The sequence below is a fragment of the Cibotium barometz genome, chromosome 39, assembly GCF_041138505.1.
Source record: "Cibotium barometz isolate CiBa-2024 chromosome 39, ASM4113850v1, whole genome shotgun sequence".
Taxonomy (NCBI): Eukaryota; Viridiplantae; Streptophyta; class Polypodiopsida; order Cyatheales; family Cibotiaceae; genus Cibotium; species Cibotium barometz.
Window position 1 is genome coordinate 20,586,696 of NC_141084.1, and position 20,367 is coordinate 20,607,062.

At 45.2% G+C, this 20,367-nt stretch overlaps 1 protein-coding gene across 2 annotated transcripts in view; it reads right to left on the bottom strand.

Annotated features, from left to right (window-relative positions):
• The window catches only part of LOC147615847 (DNA (cytosine-5)-methyltransferase DRM2-like), a 56,585-nt gene that overhangs the window by 15,509 nt on the left and 20,709 nt on the right, over nucleotides 1–20,367 (bottom strand). Inside the window, exons 3-8 of one of the 2 annotated variants that reach the window (XM_086778453.1) lie at nucleotides 17,639–18,208; nucleotides 17,431–17,545; nucleotides 17,017–17,187; nucleotides 16,842–16,906; nucleotides 14,146–14,260; nucleotides 13,965–14,050 (exon numbers count right to left, since the gene is read on the bottom strand). In XM_086778453.1, the coding sequence (XP_086634579.1) occupies nucleotides 13,965–14,050; nucleotides 14,146–14,260; nucleotides 16,842–16,906; nucleotides 17,017–17,187; nucleotides 17,431–17,491 (498 nt within the window). In that variant the 5' untranslated portion in view covers nucleotides 17,492–17,545; nucleotides 17,639–18,208. The remainder of the gene's footprint in view (nucleotides 1–13,964; nucleotides 14,051–14,145; nucleotides 14,261–16,841; nucleotides 16,907–17,016; nucleotides 17,188–17,430; nucleotides 17,546–17,638; nucleotides 18,209–20,367) is intronic. The other variant, XM_086778452.1, reaches the window with a different exon arrangement.

Genomic DNA, 20,367 nt, shown 5'->3' on the forward strand with positions numbered 1-20,367 from the left:
CTCGATCAAGATCAATGCTCAGAGCCCTCGCAGGTGAACGCCAGGGGACTGCCAGGGCCTCACGGGGAGCTGAGGCGGGGAGGGGGGGGAGGAGGGGGGGGCGAGGGGGGTGGAGAAGGAGCCGTTGCCGAAACCGGAGCGGGGACGGGAGGCGGCGAAGGTGGAAGCGAGGCGGTAGGGGGGGATGGGGGTGGGGGGGGTGGAGGAGGGGGTGTAGGCATCTCTCCTGGTCCTCAGTCGTCGCAGGGGCCTCCTCCTGTAGGGGAGCAAAGCTCTTCCTCACGTGAACCCAGTGATGCTGAGACTGTGGCTGCTGCTACATCGGTCTCGGGGCGTGCTGCTGCGGCTGTCTCCCTCGACAGCGCCCCTGTCCAGGCTGCCACTCCGAGGTCTCTGTGGCCTGAGCAGGTGTCCCGGAGGCTGCCTGCCGAGCCGCATCTGTGGGCGGGCCATCAAGGGCCTGCTGCTGCAGTGAGGGTCGGGGTCTCCTGCGAGGACAGGCCTTGGCCAGATGGTCGACCTGCCTGCAAATAAAGCACTGGTTCGGGAGCCCCGAGAACTCCACTCTCTGATCAATCCATCCCCCCCCTATCCTAGGTAGCTGAATGACCTTCGGAAGGGAGGAGATGTCAGGAACCAAAACTCTGACTAAAGGTAGCCCAGCTGCTCTGGCCACCACTGAAGCTGCTGTGGGGCCAGTCTCTAGCACCGAACCCACCAATGCTCCTAGCCTAGAAAGGAGCGGCAGGTACTTACGGCGGAGTCCAGGGAAGCAAACTGTAACATGGAAAAGGCGCTCTCCCTGCTCGGCCGCTGCTGGGTCAAAGCCATGCTGCCAAGGTCTGAAGAATGCCCGAGCACCCTAATGTCTAGGGGACTCATGGCTAGGACCTTGGCCACGCTCTGGGCAGTCTCGAACTCGATCTGGTAGTGACCACGGCCCAGTAGCTGAACGTCCAGGATCTTGTCCACATCTGCAAGAAGGCGGACCTGGAGAAGAACCCAGATCTCCCCTCTGCTGGGGCAAGTGCCGACTATATGGCAGATGGTGGAGTGTGCCTAGAGGCGTTCCACCTCTGCGGAGAGGCTCGCTTCCTCTTCTGGCGAAAGAGAAAGCCTGATGGGGGTATCCTCAGGGGCGGGCGAGGGGGCTGCGGGAGAGTCCCTCTGAGGTGGGGCGGGAGGAGCCTCCATCAGTGTCTGAAGCAAAGTCGAAGGCGAAGCGAAAGCAGAGAGACTTGCAAGAGCCGAGCTGCACACAAAGGACGGAGGGGGAGGGCGGAAGGCAAAAAGAAAAAAGAGGAAGACCCCAGGGGACGAAAAAAATCAGAAAAAAGGGGGGGGGGGGGGGGGGGAGGTAAGGCGGCGAGGACAAAAAACCCAAGGGGGGCGGCGGAACAACGCGAAACAAGGGGCGGGGGGGAAGATAAGGCGATGGCGTCGAGCAGGGGGGCGGAACGCTGAAGAAAAACAAGAGGGCGCAAAGGAGAGGAGGAGTAGGGGGGCGGGCGCTGCAGCACTAGGGCGCGCAGGACAGCCAGGCGGGGGGAGGGGGGGCAAACGCGAGTGCAAGCGGGGGGAGGGGGAGGTGAGCAAGCGCGATGGCGGGAGAGGGGGAAAGGGGAGCAGTCAACGTGAGCAGGGGGGGGAGCGTAGCTTCAGCGAGCGCTATTCAATGGAAAATATTTTTCTTAGCAAGTCAAAAAAATTCGGAGCTAGCTAGGTTGCATATCATGATTGTATACTCCATGCATATAGCTTTGCATTCTCCTAGTAGTAGAGCTCCATCCCCTCCCCCACTCACTGTACTTATTGCACACCCAGATTCAGCTTTTAGTTCGGTACTTTTTCATTTTGTTGGGATGACAGAGGATACCCCATACAGGTACACCGATTTGTCTCATAGGCCGAGTTCGGTCTTTTGGAAGACGTTAATAAAATCTCTCTCTCTCTCTCTCTCTCTCTCTCTCTCTCTCTCTCTCTCTCTCTCTCTCTCTCTCTCTCTCTCTCTCTCTCTCTCTCTCTCTCTCCTACTTGCGTTTGCATCAAGCACGTTCCAGGAAAGGTGTTTAGGGCTGAAAGAAGACTCCCAAAGCTTCCGCATGTGACAGATGCATACCATCTTGGCCCAAGAATCACGATTTGTGGTACGAGGAGATTCATGTGATGAGGTGACACTAATGTGTTACTTGGATATTTGTTATGTGATGTGGACATATGATATATGCATGGTTTAAAAAGGCATAATGTGATGTATGTTTTCTTTCAAAAGGACTATTTTTATAAAGGAGTGTGCGTGCGAACTCAAGTTTTCTGTAAGTGGGTGTGTGAGTAAAGTAGCAATTTCAATTATGGATGTGTGAGTTCACATCGGCTCCATAGGTCCAGTGATGGACAGAAGGCTACACCCATGGAATTGGACGAGACTAGGTTGAAGCTATGGATCTAGTCCAAGTAGAAAAGGGATTAAACACTGGAAAGTGGACGGCCCGGTGGACCCGAGAAGCAGATACTTTCCAAACCGAAGCAAATGTCTTTTAAAGCAAGAAAAATATGGGAGGAATAGTTTAGTTGGCAAGTCATGAATAAGGATAGACGCATTGCCTTCATAATCAAGGAGTCAGAACATCTTGTTGAGCCTAGAGGAGCCGCTCGATGTGACATGCTTGTGAAAATTATGAAAGAAATACATCTCGAGGGATCATTCACCTTTCTTTCGTGAGGATTATTCTAGTCAAACTGAGAGGAATTGACCGGATAGCCAAGTGTTAGGCCATTGTGATATGAGGCCCCGAGTGAGTTGCTCTACCCTTAGTGTGATTCCGTTGCCATAGATAGAGAGATAGGGGTCTCACAGACAAACAACACAACAAATCATATTTGTAACCTGCTAACTTATGCAAAAGCTAAGTTAACGATGATTAATGCTAAGCTACATAGATTAACCATAATCACATGTGCAATGATGACACACAGAAGTAGAGAGATGTAGAAGAGGGAGATTCTTCACCTAACGTACGTCCACTGTATATTATCAAATGAATATATACAATAGTGTAATGCTATGTGAAAATGCTACAATGCATAATATAACAATACTTTCTTCTACTAGCTACTCCAATCCAGAATGCCCCTATATCTCCTTTTTTATAGGGATTTTGATAAAAGATCGTAGGTGATCAGCCAGTCTTAAATATCATCAAAGTTTTAATTAAACATGTTCATATTTTGCCCAATGTGTCCCGCATGTCCTCAACACCTCTGGACGCCTATTGGACTACCAAAACTGGTCCAATCTGCCAATATACGACCTTTAGCTTTGTCTCTAAGGCAACTGCAAGGAGTCTACAGGGCACCCAATTAAGGTGTGCACGTGGCATCCCCTCCTGCTAAACTTGAAGGAAGTTGAAGCATTGGGGCGAACAATGCACCTTTGCTCCATTCTTGGCATGGTCCATCCGTAGCCTCATTCTTTGGCTCCTCTTCCATTGCTACCCCTATTGGAACTACCGGCACTTCTTTTGGCTCCTCTGTCAATGTTTGCTCTTCCAAAACTGATGACATGAGAAACTCCTTTATGAGAACTTTTGTAGCACTTGTCTTATCCTCCTCCGTGTTGAATATGATCAGACATACATGATCTATTAATGTAACCACCACTTCAAAAAACTGTTGGATCTTGGCCACTCTTCTAGGACTCATGTGGGTCTTTCAGACTTGGGTAATTGCACCTCTTGGTCGACTGCGATATGTGGATCCAACACTATCTTTGGTGTGTCTATGGTATGCCTTTGTCCTTGGTCTTCAACTGCGGCACTCTTAACCACCACTGATTCGGTCCATATTATTATGAAGACACTTTCCCACTTGGCCTAGACCTAACACAATCCGCATGCAAAACTAACGGTATGCAAGAAAACCTTTCGCACATGGAGAAAACTGACTATACATGCAAAATCACAAATCCTGATTTGGCTGCAAATGCAAAAAACGCAAACCCTAATTTGTTGCATGCACTTCTTGTAAACCCCAATGCAAAAGTTGTTGCTTAGGAAGCATCGAGACGCTCTGATACCAATTCAACATGCTAAATAATGTGGAAGCGTAATTAATCATGATTAATGCTAAGCTACATATATTAACGCTCATCACATGCACAATGATGACACAAAGAAGTAGAGGATGTAGAAGAGAGACTCTTTACTTGACCTACTCCTGTTCTTTTTTTTTTCCCAACTGGCCTTAGACCCAAGATCCTCCCATAGTTCTTCACTGCCCATAGGCACTTTTTTATCTACCCGTATGCTGCCGAGGAAGGACCTTATGGGGTTTTGAACCCAAGACCTCTTGGTCCTAGACAAACACCTTTACCACTTGAGCTATCACCTCATTGGTGACCTACTCCTATTCTATATTACCAAAATGAATATATACAATGATTATTTAGATCAAAAGTGATCTCTACACTTGAATGCTATGTGTTAATGCTACAAGGCATAACAATAACTATACTTGCTTTTGCTTGTTAATCCAACTTTACAGAGCTGAAACTGATATGTTGGGGAACAATTTGTCGATGAGTTGTGTGTCCATGTTGAGGCACACTTAGAGGAGTGAAGTGTGTTTACTATTCTTATGTGGCAAGTGTCTACCGTGATGAGTGATAGGAGTTCACCAAGTTATGAGAGTGGCAAGGGTTCACAAGGGAGAGTGACAATAGAGTTCACAATTTGTTAGGTCATGGGAGGGACCGGCAAGTGTCTACCGTGATGAGTGATAGGAGTTCACCAAGTTATGAGAGTGGCAAGGGTTCACAAGGGAGAGTGACAATAGAGTTCCCAATTTGTTAGGGCAAGCATGCACATGACAACCACCCTCTATGTGTGTGTGTGTGGGGGGGGGGTTGTACATTGAACAACTGAATCTCTTCAATGCGTGGTTCAGTATGGACTCTTCTCCGGATCAGTTGGCTGCAGACCAAATGTTAATATCAAGGTTTACCATCATGCTGACAAGAATGATGAGCAAAGGAACAAGGTTCTCTATACTGAGCTTGGTAAATCTCTCTAGAAGTCATCTCCTAAGGAGCATTTTGTTCATGATATGCTGATTGATGACTTTGTGGATAGTAAAAAGGACTGGCAATTGCCGGATCTTGATTTTCGGTTTGATATCCCTCTCCCTTCGGTGGTCTCACCACTTAAGTTCTCAGAAAATGTTGCTATGGTTTTTTTCCCAGGCAAAATGCCTCTTGCGAATGAGTTGGCACAATGGATAAAATCAAAATTGCAAGGAAATGTAGATGATGTGTAATGGGCTGCCAGAGGATTTTATGAGGTTCTTTTTAAAGAACCAAAACACAGAGTAGCTTTGCTTGAGAAATCGCCTCTCTTGTTTGGCACTCAGTTGGTTCATGTATTGCCATGGGCAACGAATAAAGACTACAAAAGTGTCATTAAGCATAAATGACCCGTGTGGGTTACAGTGAAGCATTTCCCAAAGCATTTCAGTGAACATTTGCCTATGTTAGATGCTTCATTGGGTAAGGTGAGTTGTCCTCCTTGACCTACTAAAGATGGAAATTGTTTTATGATTCTCTGGTATACAACTAGGCTTGTTGTTCCCTCGGTCTCTATTGGAGTAAAATGTATTGATAATAGACAGCTTGGGATTGGCCGTCAGAACTATGGGCTTATTTGGGGCACCTTTGTTGGTGAATGCTTTAAATGTAAACAATTTGGGCATATCTCCAATAAATGTCCCACTATCATTCATAAACCACCAACTGTGGCCCAAGCTTCGCCTTCTAACTCTACTGCAATTGCCATTCTTGTGTCGCCCTCTGGTACTATGGCTAAGCAACAAGAAACATCAAAAGGCTCGTTGCTTGTAGTTAATCAACAAGCCTCCAGCAATAAGGTTGTGCCATCTAGCAAGTCTAAAGGGAAAAGTACAGTGGATCAGGATAGTTTTGTTGCCCCGAAATAGACTTTCAAGACACCTTTGTTCAAAAATCGTAATTGGACCCAGACCCAAGAGAATATAACTCATAATGTGGATTCTTTAGTGGCTAATGTTCTCAATGCAAAAGCAAAGCCAATGCGGTCTCACGTAATTGGGTTCAAGTTTGTACTGGAGGTACTCAGCTCTTTGATAAGCATGATGTTATTTGGAATGTACTACGGGATCTTGGGGGGATCTCCACCTATGGATGAGAGTGTTTCTCTATCATGTACAAAAGATGCTTCCAATAAAGTGTGTTACCTATAATGTACAGGGTATTTGCAATCCTCATAAATGGAGATGATAATGGGATAATGTACAAATGACGAGACTAGATATAGTTTGTTTGCAAGAACACAATCAACATGAGTATGGTGGCCAATTTGGCCATTTTGCTCGATATGACATTTTCTATGCTAGAAAGAAACAATTCTTGGGTGTTGCTTTATAAACTAGAGCCAACATTGATATATAATGATTCACTGGGTCGATGTATGATTGTGCAATGTATTTTGCAAGGATGAAACTTGCAAAAAGCCAGAAGACCCTAGCATGGCATAGACAAGCCCCTTCTAAATATACTACTAGTGACCCCTTTGGACATCTAGTGTAAAAGCCTCACCGGTGACATTTTGCTGGAGTGTATGGATCTCAATCTTCCCATGAGTACCAAAGGATTTGGAATTTCTTCAATTCCTATCCCTGGTGGACAAATATTTTGTTTGTGGAGATTTTAACAACTCTCCACAAGGAAAGATAATACATCTGGCTCTTCTCATATGTTACATGTTGAGCATCGGACTTGGGACAATTTCATTCTACAAACAAATGCCTCTGATCTTTGGCTTTATTTGAACTTACGAATTGAGAGATTTGAGAAAGAAATAATAGTGAAGAAGGACAAAGATAAAAACAAAGCATTTGAAAGATCAAAAGTAAATAAACTAACAAACCTAGCTACTAAGGAGAAGAAATCAAAAGATAATATCAAACGAAGACTTTTAATTAAGACATTAACAAAAAAACAAAACAAAAACAAACAAACAAAACAAAAAACAAAAAACAAGAAACAAGAAAACAAGAAACAAGAAACAAGAAAACAAAACAAAACAAAAAACAAGAAACAAGAAAACAAAAAACAAAAACAAAAACAAACAAAACAAAACAAAACAAAACAAAAAACAAAAACAAACAAACAAAACAAAAAACAAGAAACAAGAAAACAAGAAACAAGAAAACAAAACAAAACAAAACAAAACAAAACAAAACAAAAAACAAGAAAACAAGAAAACAAAATAAAACAATTACATGAATGAAAGAAACTTTAAAAAATAAAAAATAAAAAACACACACACAAAAGCATACACACACTTCTTCTCTATAAGAATTTAAATTGCTCGTGTTAAGAAATTTGATGGCACATGGACATCCACAAAAATGGAGCTTGCAACTGAATGTGTCAATCATTATCAACACATATTTCAAAGTTCATCTATTGTGGATTCTAATGTTCATGATGCTCGGAAAAAAAAATTAAATTGTGTGCATCCCATTGTTGATTCAGTTCAATGGGACTACGTAGCTGAGGTCATGGCTACAATGGACCTTGGTCATAAAATGCAACCACCTATTTTTTGGTTATATCAAGATAGTACTGCCCAATGCGTTTTGGATCGTGATCTTTCATCGAAGTGGACCATTGCAAAAATATGTGCGTCAAGGATGCCCTCTTAATACATTACTCTATGTGATTGCCACACATCCACTTTTCATGTATATGGATGTCTTGACTACACAGCGGCAATTACATGGTCCTATAATTACCCAATGGTTCGCATTTTGTGGCCCAGGCCTCTGCAGATGATTCTTTGTTCATGCCCAAAAATGATCCAATGACTTTGGAATTATTTGGTAAAGTAGCTGGACTTTATATCCACTTTTCTAAGTCTAAACTACTTCCATTGACTTCTTGTGACTGGTATCCACTACTATGGCCAAGACAAATTATTCCACCAGATCACCTGGTTAGACATTTGGAATATCCATTGGCATGATATATGTCTACGCAAGATGCCATTCGTTGTGTATTGAACAAATTTAAAACCAAGCTAGCATATGGAAGCTTTCTACATGGCCTTTACATGTGCGTCTCAGAATTGTTCAATTGATCATTATGGCCTATGTGCAATTTTACTTGCCATTGTTGATTTGGCGTAAAACTATTATTGATACTTTTATGTCTGATGCCTTAGCATTGTTGTGGAAAACCAAGCATCATGCGAGAGCGCTACGTCTTCTGATAAGATCTTTGGTCTACACACCTAAAATGCATGGTAGATTAAATATATTGGATCTACATTATCATCTCTAGGCAAGAAAGGCCACCATGATTCCCTCTTTTTTTCAACTTCGGCAACCATGGGAAATAATAATTGCAAACATGTGTGCTTCCATCAAGACTAGAGCTTATGGCAATTGGCACATTTCTCATTGGGAAGCAGTGCTTAGTAAATTTAAAGGAAAATTTCTGGGATACCCTTATGCATCTTCCCTTCTTCGTGATTGAAAATTAGCTTTGTCTTCTATTCACTAGCATGGTAGAGATGCACTAACTGGGAATTCTTTTCGATTGGAAAGCATTCATTGGTCTTTGGTGTTTCCTCGACCACATGCAGAACATGAATCACAAAAGGCCTACTTTTTGGCCTCTATTTCAGTTACCACTGTAGCGGATATCGTAAACAAATGAGGGATTTGTGTTGACTTTCCCACAAGTTTGTCTGAGACATAACTTGGTTCTGCATCACAAGTGAGTGCAGAAAACTATTACTTGTTGGTCATACCTTCGATGATCAAGACAAACTTCATGATTGGCAACTTGTTGGTCATACCAGTTCTCTTCGATTGGATGCGCTTTTGGCAAGTAATGTGTACAAATTGTTGCTTCCTTCCCCGTGGATCCAGTCTCATGCATAAGAATACTAAATGGTGGAAACAAAGGCTTCAAATAATTTGGGGTTGTAAGCTACCTCTCAAACATCTTTTCTTATGGAGATGCCTTGTGGGAATACTTCCAGTTTCCACTTTTCTGGCAAAACGACATATCTCCAGTGATAGATGTTGTAGATGTGGACGACATGCAGAGTCCATTCCGCATCTTCTTTGGCATTGCACGGAGTCCAAGAATTTCTTGCACTAACAATCTCCAAGGACGTTTTCTATCCTTCAAAGGATGGAAAACTCTTTTGGATTTTTAGTGTTTTGCCATCTTGCATGGCTGGATTTGACACTTTCATAATCTGGATGAGATATTGGGCACTCTAGACTATTTGGAAGGCTAAGAACCATATTATGTTTCAACAGCCTTCTCTAGATGCTTATGCTTTCTTTCGTGCCAATCTTCGCCAATATCTACATGACTGTCAACAGCTGGAGGCTATTGATACCCAACAGTTTGAAGCCTTTTTCTAGCTTTCTTCCTTGGATGACTTATCTTTGAAGTACATCCTCCCCATGGATATTGCTTCTTGGTAATAGAACTCTAGTTTTTTACTCTCTTTTTTTAAGTGTGTGTGGAGCACCATATATGTGCAATTATGTGCTTGAATGGGCTTGAAGGGTTTGAGACATAGTCACAGGGGACGTGGGGGACGGACCCCTGGAATGGGGGAACGCCGTCCCATAACGTGCGGGAACGGAAACGGACAAGGGACAGCCAGGGGACGTGTGAGCCCACGCTGTAACAAGGAGACGGCGATTCTGGGATAGTGGGACGGCGACTCGTGTGGGATGGGACAGGACGGGACGCTGACCATTGCGCAGCGCTGACCAATCTCCCGTTGCGCCCTGTAACCGTTGGGTGCCCTGTAGCCGTTGGGCAGCCCTCCCCACTTGGCCCATGGCTATAAGAAGAGTCCCCATTGGCACATGCTATAGGAACTTCAACTTTCAAGTCTTCAAGTCTTCAAGTCTTCAAGTCTTCAAGACTCACCTCGCCCCTCCTTGGCACTTGCTCTAGCGTCTTAGCTCTTGCCTCTTGGCACTTGCAACACTCCTCAAGGCTCAAGCTCAAGCCTCAAGCCTCAAGCCTCAAGGCTCCTCAACTTTCAAGGCTCAAGTGGGAAGCTCATTGGCTCAACACTCCTCAACTTTCAAGGCTCAAGACTCAAGTGGGCATTGGGCAACCCGGCAAGGCTCTAGCTCTCCTCAAGCCTCAAGGCTCAAGTGGCATTGGGTAAGTTGTAATTTCAAGTTGTCACTTGTAGTCTTGTTGCTCTCCTACACTTACCTCTTGCTCTAGCCTCTCCATTGGCAAGCCTCTCCTACATCTCTCTCCTACACTCACCTCCATTGCTCAAGCCTCTCCTACATCTCTCTCCTACATTCACGGTCTCACCTCCTCTTGATTTAGCCTCTCCTACATCTCTCTCCTACACTCACCTCCATTGCTCAAGCCTCCCCGGCACTTGAGTCTTGCCTCCATGGCACTTTCATCGCGACCATCCCCCGCACCTCGTTTCGGCGGCGCCAATACGAATAGAGAAAGGAGGACCGAAGGTTGGTCTTGGTGGGAAGAGGTCAACTCCGATCATCCCGGAAGTGGAGGAGGCTCTCGCCCATGGTCCTGCAAGCTATGTCCATATGGGCGAACGGGTGGGACGTGTCGTGTGCACAGTGTGTATCTACCGTGTGCTACACGCACACAAGACTAGCTTCGAGGTTTGGGGAAGCTTGGAGCTAGGCAGGCTGATTGACGAGCTGAGTTAGGGATAGACTAACGAGCGGGCACCCAAGTATGGACAGGCAGGCGCCCAAGTGTGGCCGCCCAATGACCGGCCAAGAGCCTATAAAAGGGTGGCCAAGGTTAGTCATTAGATATATATAGTCTCGCGTGATTTGTGAGAGCTCTATGGTCAGGAGCCTGGATCTAGTGCAGACGTGCACCTGCTTCATGCAGCCAGGCCAATAGCAGTCTCGAGGCCCGCGAGGGTAGCTTCGTGAAGGTATGGGCAGATAAAGTGAGAGCTCACCTCTTGCATGAGCCCGATCATGAGGTCCGATTTTGTGATCAAGTCACACCGGAGATGAGAAGGAGGCTTCTTGAACGTGTTGCCGCACATGAGGCCTTGCTTTCAAGGAGGAGAGTGCCGCATGTGGCCGTGGATCCCGCAACACTAGTGAGGCCATCCCAAGGTTCGGCATCCCCATGTGCATCCACTTCATCGGCACCCGCGGGCGCATCACCCACCCGACAAGAACGGGCCCCAACACCATCCTTCTCCATGGCGACCACATCCACACTCTCACGCCGACAAAGTACTCTTGAGGGTAGTTGGGACCCCAAGAAGAAGGAAGAGGTGGATACGGCCATAGCCCGCTTCTTCTTTCATGACCACATTGCTTTCCATGCTACCAGGTAATCAAGAATTAAGATGTCTAGCTTAAGATCTATCATTTTACAATGTTCCTCTTACAAGTTACTTGAACTTTGAACTTTGAAGATGTTCGGTTACTAAATTATTCATTTTTTGTGGATAGATCGGACTACTTCAAGGTCATGGTGAAGAAGATAGGGGAGTATAGTCCAAACTATACGCCCCCATCATCGGAGTCCTTGCACACCACATTGCTAGAGAAGGAGAAGAGGCTTGTGGAGCAAGCAACAGAAAACACGAAGCGACAATGGGCAAGGAATGGAGTGTCCCTGATAGCCGATGGATGGAGTGATACGCAGAAGAGGTCCATCCATGGCCTTGTCGCATATTCCCGCGGTGAGATGTACTTCATCGCCTCACATGATGCTTCTGGGACCGGGAAGAGTGCTGATGTGCTAGCCGCAGAGTGGGCTAGTGGCATAGAGATCATTGGCCCAGACCTAGTTGTGGGCTTTGTTGCTGATGGGGAGGCTTCAAACAGGGCAGCCGGAGCGATCATTGAGAGCATGTACCCCAACATCACCATGTCATTTTGCATGGCACATTGCTTAAATAATCTCTTGAAGGATATTGGGGACTTGCCATGGATCCGGCCTATCATCCAAGTGGGCAGCCAAATAGTGACATTTGTCACAAACCATCAGTTCCTATGCCATGAATTCTCCAAAAAATCTAGCCCACAGCTCCTCAAATACTTAGATATACGAGATTTGCCTACAACTTCTTGATGCTCCACCGATTGAAAGAGTGTAGTGGTGCATTGAGACAATTGTTCATTAGTGACGAGTTCACTTCTTCACCATTGGCTTCCACTAAGACAAGAGCTCTATGCAAGGAAAAAGCAGAGAGCCATGATTTTTGGGAAAAAGTGAAGTGCATTGATGCTATGGTTCAACCTATTGTCCACTTGATGAGGCTTGTGGATGGTATGAAGCCATGCATCAGCAAGGTATATGAGGCTATGGACAGCATGATAGAGAAGCTGAGGGATTTGGAGCCAGATGAGGACAGGTACGAGGAGATCCGTGCCCTATGTGTGCGTAGGTGGAACTCCTACTCCTCTCCTTTGCATGCAACAGCCTATGTGGTGGACCCTGAGTTTCAGGGTAAAGGGCAAGAAAGTGACGCAAAGGTGAGCAAGCTATGGAGACTTGTCTTGACTCGACTTGTGCCTGACCCAAATGTTAGGCGGAAGATCCGTGACCAGTTGTCCAAGTATAGGAGCTTTCAGGGCTCTTATGGAGACATGGATGCACAAGATGATCGCTTCAAAGTTGGGACTGCTTTGTGGTGGGAAGATTTTGGTTCGGATGGACCTGAGCTTCAGCATCTAGCCATCCACATTCTCAGCCAGGCAGTCAGTTCCTCTTGCCTAGAGCAACTTTGGAGCTCATACAGTCACATTGCATCGAAGAAGAGGAACCGTCTTGGGGTGGAACGGACAAATGATCTAGTCTGTGTGACTGCAAACTTGCGAATGCTTTGCAAGAGTGCAACTGCAAAGGCTGATGCATTTACGGAGTGGGAGATGTCTCAAGATGATGAAGAGTTGGAGCAGCAAGTGGAGGACATCTCTATGGAGCCTGCAGGCATTGTAGGGACCCATGATCATGAGGCCAGCACTTCACATGCCCCTTGAGGCTTTTTGACATATGTCTACTCTAGTGATAGTCTCTTTTTTGTATGCCACTTACGTGGTTAGGACCTAGGCCTTTGCCCTTGTCTTTTGCTTTAGCCTTTGGCAACTGGGTCCTAGGTGCCCAATCTCCTTTTTGTAACACCCATTTTTTTGCTAGTATGACTTAATATTGATGCTTTGGAAGTGTAAAGTGACTTTGTTTTAGTATTGTTAAGTTTCCTGAATGAGTGCTTACTTAAAATTGCATATTTTGTATGCCGTCCCATGCCGTCCCCCATTCCCCGTCCCGGTTCCAGGAATCCCCATCCCCGTCCCCGTTCCCTATCCCTGTCCCTGTCCCATGTTACTATGGTTTGAGAGTGTGTGACTTATGTGAGAGTGATTGGATGAGTTGGATAGACTATGAATAGGATACATAAGATTGAGTGATGTAAGGGATGAGGTCAAGTGGGTAATGAAAACAATGATGTGAAGATAAGCCTTTTTGGCTATATATGTTGTACTTGGCTTCACCTTTTGTGAGAGATTTTATGAATGATCTGGTGTGTTCTGAGTATTCTTATTGTGGTTAAGACTACTTAACCGAATAGTGTGAGCTTTGCTTAATTTCTATAATTAGGTTTAATTGTGAAGATTTCCACCTACTATGATCCACCATAGCCATGCCTGGATCCATGTTTTTAACACACGTGACCTCAAATGGAGGGGGTGCAGAGGAAAACACCGGGTGTTGTCAGGGAACAGCCAGAATGGCCAAAACGCACATTTAAACAATGCAAAATAGCTAAAACAGTTGAAACAGCTTTCAGGTCCAGGGACTTCCCAAAATGGATGTTTTGGCCTAAATACCCCACATTTAAAGTGCTGAAATACCGAGGCATTCTCACCTCATAGTGCACTGGCTCTAGTGTAGGAAGGTCGTCTTCTTTGTTATCAACAAGGTACTCTAGAAGAACATCAAAATCAATGCTATCTGCATGCATAGCAACATCAATAGGTTTCAAAGTTCATTTTCTACTAAATGAAATAATGAACAGAAATTATCATTCAATGGAGTCCAGTCCATACTGCATTCTTCTGATGCTCTTTGTACAACAGCAGGTGTAAATCCCATTTGCACAAGTCTTTGCAAGGTTGTTGCAGCCCCATCTCCATCTTGATCTGCAGATCCAAATCTTCCAACCTTGACACAACCAACTTATCAGATAATGTCTACGATGGACAATGTTCAGTGCAACAAACCTTCTTATCACCTTCGCATATAAGACAAGTAAACCATGAAGTTGCACAAGTCACATTGGCTGATCTAATTGGTAAATGTCTTATCTGCTTGTGGTTGCAAAGGGCTACCCATGGAGAATGCAGCGACACATGCACCTTCACAACTCATACAGAGATAACAGAAAATACATATGCAAGTGTACCATCAAAAAAAGAATACAGAGACACCTGCCCTATCACAGCTCATAAGAGCATTGCTTCCTTTTTATGAGATCATAATCACCAGGTTTTCTAAGTGGACTCAAGTAGCACCTACCCCAAAGCCTATATGACAAGATATTTTAGGAGGGAAGAGGAGCAGGAGCAGAACCAACCAGGTCCATGACGGCCTACATAGACACATGATCCTCTAGCCCCATACACACGGGGTGTCACTAGTGAGCATGCGCAATCCCTTCTGAGAAGCAGACGTCCCAAATCTCAGAGACCTCATCCTCCACCCGGAGGCTGGAAATCCACAATATCCTTCGACAACAGGGTGTCACTAGTGAGCATGCACAATCCCTTCTGAGAACCAGACGTCCCAAATCTCAGAGACCTCATCCTCCACCTGGAGGCTGGAAATCCACGGTATCCTTCGACAACAGGGTCAGTTTTTATTTTCAATGGTTCAATATTCATCATGGGTACATTGTACTACATTTTGGTCTCATAGACCCTCTGGGTCTTTTATCCACGACACGGTCAGTTTTTTCTTTTCCATGGTTCAATATTCATCATGGATACATTGTACTACATTTTGGTTTCATAAACTCTTTGGGTCTTTTGATATGCAACTGTAGCCCATCAAGAGAGACAGTGTTTCCAAGCCCACTTCTAAGAACCTCGCACCAACCATTGGATATTAGATCCTAGAGCAATGTACGGTGCCTCTTTCTAGGACGAGACCTAGGAGTGGAGGATTGGAGGAGGACAGGGAAACTTTAGGTGATGGTGCTTTCACACATGATCCAGAGTAAGCCATCAGTGCCACATGAGAACATCTTAGCTGAGTTTGGAGCATCCCCCCTAGGCATAGATGCACTTTTTCAGACTATCACCTATATACACCATGTGTATACACTGGATGCATTTGGCCCTTGAGTCCTCCATGCACCTTACCCGAGAGGGACAAAGCAGGTTTGGTTCTCACGAGTCTTCAACAAGTTTGACAAAGGAGACTACAAGCTAGAACCCAGCCACTACATTATACAACCCATACCACTATCATTGATTTCTTTGGACCACACCCATGATGGGTAGCTTTTTTTTAATGAAGCAAAGTAAGGGAGATTTAGGAGGAGTTGGTCCCCAAAAGGGTTGACTTCTTGGGTTGGCCAGCAGTAGAGTAGGTATTCATGGTGCAGAAGGTACAAGGAGTACATCAAGTACACATGGTATGGAGGTACAAAAGGAAGGTACTTCGTGTACTTGATGTACAAGTACATGTGGTATGGAAGGTACAAAAGGAAGGTAGAGAAGCCATGAAAGTATGTTGCAGGTATGACCAGGTACAACAGCCACATCAGCATGTACGAAACAATTCAGCAGGTAACACTCTTGCCACATCAGCATGTACGGAACATTATACAGAGGCTGTACTAGTACAGCAGGTCCATGTAACATAAGATAATGCAAGTGAAGCAGCATGGTACAGCCATCAGGTACACATGGTACAGAAGGTACAACCACCTGTACAGAAGGTCCATGTCATCATGTACAGTAAGGTACTGCAACTGCAGCAGCATGGTACGGCCATCAGGTACGTATGGTACAGAACCCACACATACAGCCGGCTACAGGGCTGCACACTGCATGGGCAGCAGCAAGCAGGTACAACAGAAGTGCATGCATTAGTTTTTCCTTCACGATTTTCCTCCTTGCGTTTTTAATCTCCACACTATTATTGTTTCATGTTTTCCCCCCAAATTCATAAGCTGGGGTCAAATCCATAATAGGTGTGCAATGTCCAAACTTCCCAGGCACCCAAACTAATGATTGTGAATCCTTTTACTCACGATTCACAAGTACACTTCGAGCCATTTGTTTGTGCACTCCGTTTGCCCATCCGTTTGAGGGTGATAGGCTGTAGAAGGTAGCCTGGCCTTTGATAATAACTTGTCCACCCATTGTATTAATGATGTGAGCACACTAAAATGTCATGTTTTGAGCCTGTTTTATACACAAATGCTCTTCCAGTCATTCCAATGACCTGTCCAGGCGCATGGGCGCATGACCCATGTATTCCATAGCCTGAGTCTTGCTCCTAGGTGCCCACAAAGATGTCCAAGGTGCTCGAAGCACAACCTCCCATTCCCAAAGCTTGTCCAAAAGTCCATAAATCTTGATAAATCTCTAATATAATGATAAATGCTTGTAAATCCTGTAAATCACAGAAATGGTAACATCCACCCCCTTCTGAAAGAGTTGTCCTCACCTGTATGAGGAGTCATATAATCCAAAACTTTTGTATAATCAGAGATCCAAAAGGAAGTCACACACACCTCATTTTCAACGCAGTAGTGGGCCTGTATATAGTCTGCTATTTCAAAAACAGAGCTCTTCTTGCCTGCAAACTCCAAAAAAACCCAAAAGAAAACATGCATCAACTTATTTCTCAAAATTCACGTACACCAACATGATGAATGTTTAGCAAGATGAGTGATAGCTTTTTCTGACCGCATGCTTTTAAAGCACTTGCAATGTGCTCTTGCAAAAAGCCCATCTCTCTTAGTTGTCTCTCTGGGTCTTCCTCAGGGTCTGGAACATTTGATGCACAGCCTATAATCGTGGTATGGTACTGCTGTGCTTGGATAAAATCAAACAAATCAGCAGCAGGGGTGTTTCTGCCTGCATGAGCATGAAGTCAGAAATTTACACGTTTTGAGACACTTTGTTGCAGCATTATTAGACTTCACAAACATCATCATGATAAACTAAGTAAATGTTGTTGTCGTTATCATCATCGTTGTTGTGTGCGCATCATTGTGTGTGTGTGTGTGTGTGTGTGTGTGTGTGTGTGAGAGAGAGAGAGAGAGAGAGAGAGAGAGAATCAACAAGAAAATGCTCAAGAATGTTCGACAGATAGCTTACCACACACTCTGATGGCGTGGGCTACTTGCTCAGAGGAACAGCCCATTTCCAGCACCTTCATAGCTGGACTTCCGATTGATTCAGCTGTGAGCTCATTGAGGTCTCCTTCCACTACCTGCTGGGACAGGAGGGCTCAGTCAGAGAATCTAAGCCACCTTCTACTGCTTGCACCAAAAAAGAGGGGGTTGGGGGGGAAGAGTGCTTGTACATTTTATCACTGTTGTCATAACTCTGGCCAGTTACATCCCCTAAAACGCTGAGGTGCTATATGTAGCAGAGAGGGCTGTTGGGGCTGCTGTCCCATGTGCTGAGATTAAACGCTGGTGAGCTGGAGCACACAGGCGATGATGATGCAGCAGATATAGTGTAGGCCCCAATAGTAGCAATAACCAGAAGGTGTGGTATCGGATATGGTCTATGAAGTGGTACATAATGATGTGTCTCTAATAGAATAAGTTGGGAAAGCAATACCATGATTCAAATCAGCCCAGATAAGTTGAAAATCTGTGTCCAAAGCATACATATCTCGCACCCTGGTTGAGCTGTCATGTGTGCCCTGCCCATGTCCAATTTGTGCACCCTTGTGGCCCCTCACAAGCAGGTATCTGCTGCCCAGTCTGCTCTGATGCCTAACCAGGACCATGTCCAGCTAGCCCACAAATATTGTTCACCCCTTACCTGCTGTCTTCTGTCAGCCCAACCCAGTGTATATTCGTGCTGCTGGCTGTATGCTTCACCTTACCCAGCCACATGTACAGCCTTTTGAAGTCGTTTTCCTCTGCCATGGACCATCCAATGTGATGTTTAAGAGCCAAGTTTCAGGTTGCTAAAAGTTACAACTAGGCACACACAAAGGCAAACTACCTCTGAATGACATGACTGCTTTACACAGAGGCGGGGGCTTCAAAATTTGAAGACGACTTGAAAAATGCCTAACAAACAAATGCCATGCCAACAGGTTGTATAGAAGCCAATCCAACACTTTGAAGGACTATAGAACCTTACGCTCTGTACAACCTGCCACAACACCGAATGATGGTCTTTGGACCTCCCACTAAGTTCTCTTCCTTCACCAACCTTGCTGTATGAAAAAAGGAACTAGTGTGTGAATGAAATGGGGCTACATTCACAGGAACTTTTTCCACACGCACACACTTCAGATGCGAGGTGGAAATGATTCACTACAGAATTGTATTCAACAAAATGGCCACAGATCCCTTGTGGAGTGAGAAGCTTAGATGGTGAGAGGGGTATGCTAAAAGTAAAGAAAGGGGAAGCAGGAACTGCATAGTGAATGCAGCATGGAGAACAGGGTGGAGCAGTGAGTTGATACCATGGCCCTGTACATGGTTGACAAGCACACCAGCCAGGTCACCCTCTAGCAAGATGGTTGGCCTGCCATAATGGCTTACCAAAAATACGCCTATTGTCCAACTATCCACCCCTGTTGGTAACTTGGGTCCTCAGAAAGAATACCTGCCAAGCATACCAGAACAGGGGAGGCATAGTGGGCATTCTCTCAAAGTCACGCAGCAGCAGCACGCACACCACCCTAGGGCACTGAGCAACGTCAATGGCTGGGCTCCCATCTCCTAGCCATTGCTCCCCCCCAAAAACCCGGCCAGAGCAGATATCTATGACAAGGTGCCACCACACCCTATATATGGCTCTTCGACTTCCCATGCTCTTGTATCCACCACAACTTCTAGTCATGTGATAACCCGAGAGTAGCTACAAGAATTGCCACCTCCAACACCCTCCTTCAATTCGAGCACCTCGATCAAACAAAGGTTAGGACCACCCAAGACCACACAGGCCAAGCTCTAATACCATGTCAAAGTCACGCAGCAGCAGCAGCACGCACACCACCTTAGGACACGATGGCTGGGCTCCCATCTCCTAGCTGTTACTCCCCCCCAAAAACCCGACCGGAGGAGATATCTATGACAAGGTGCCACCACACCCTATATATGGCTCTTCGACTTCCCATGCTCTTGCATATGGGATAATCCAACACAACTTCTAGTAATGCGATAACCCTAACATACCATGCTTCAATTATGCTTCTATGACCGCTCCCTACAAGAGGCCTACATATCGGAAGACAATATACACATATTTAGAACACTTAATTTAACTGATATTAAACAATGAAAACAACATCAGCAACATAAATACTAAAAATACTGGAAATACAAATGACACCAGCACTGGGGCCGGAAAGCCCCCCCCCTCCCCCCCTTCATACTTATTGTATTTCTTGGAGTATTTATATTTGTACGAGTGTCACGGGCCTGAAAGGCCAAATTTCACCACCAGCGAGTGAAAACAACCAAACAAACTAGTTCAAGTCGATGAAGACGTGTTGAATGGAGTAGCCTCAAGTGCCAAGCTCATTCCCACCTTCACTGGGTACACACCTGCCTTTCACTAGTCTTCCGGGACCGTGCACAAACAGGCATGCTCGTACTAACGCAAGCACAGTGGTACACCGTGGAGGGAACGTTTCCCGGTTCTCCCAGTTAAGCTTTGTACCCGGTTTTTCCCCTAGATTTTTGGCTAACCTTCACTGGCCCTCTAATCCCCTGAGGGCGCGGTTAGCACGCTTACATAGGGGAATAACAACCCAGCAAGAAAACTTCCAAGAAATGGAAATGAAAAAGAAATTCCCTGTGCCTACACTACACAAACTTGTAGAACTTGAAATTTAAATTAAAATAATTAAATTTTACATAAATTTAAACATAGCACCTGGAGTAGCTTGTTGCAGATAAAACAATGGAAGAGTCCTTCCTCTATTTTGAAGCCTCGTGCTTTGGTTCCATTAGCAACAATTCGTACAACTAGAAGGCTATAGATAAGTCCATTTGCATCACCATATGCAAGTAGATCAACATCACCTGGTGTACACAAACCAGGAGCAGCAAGGCTGGAAGC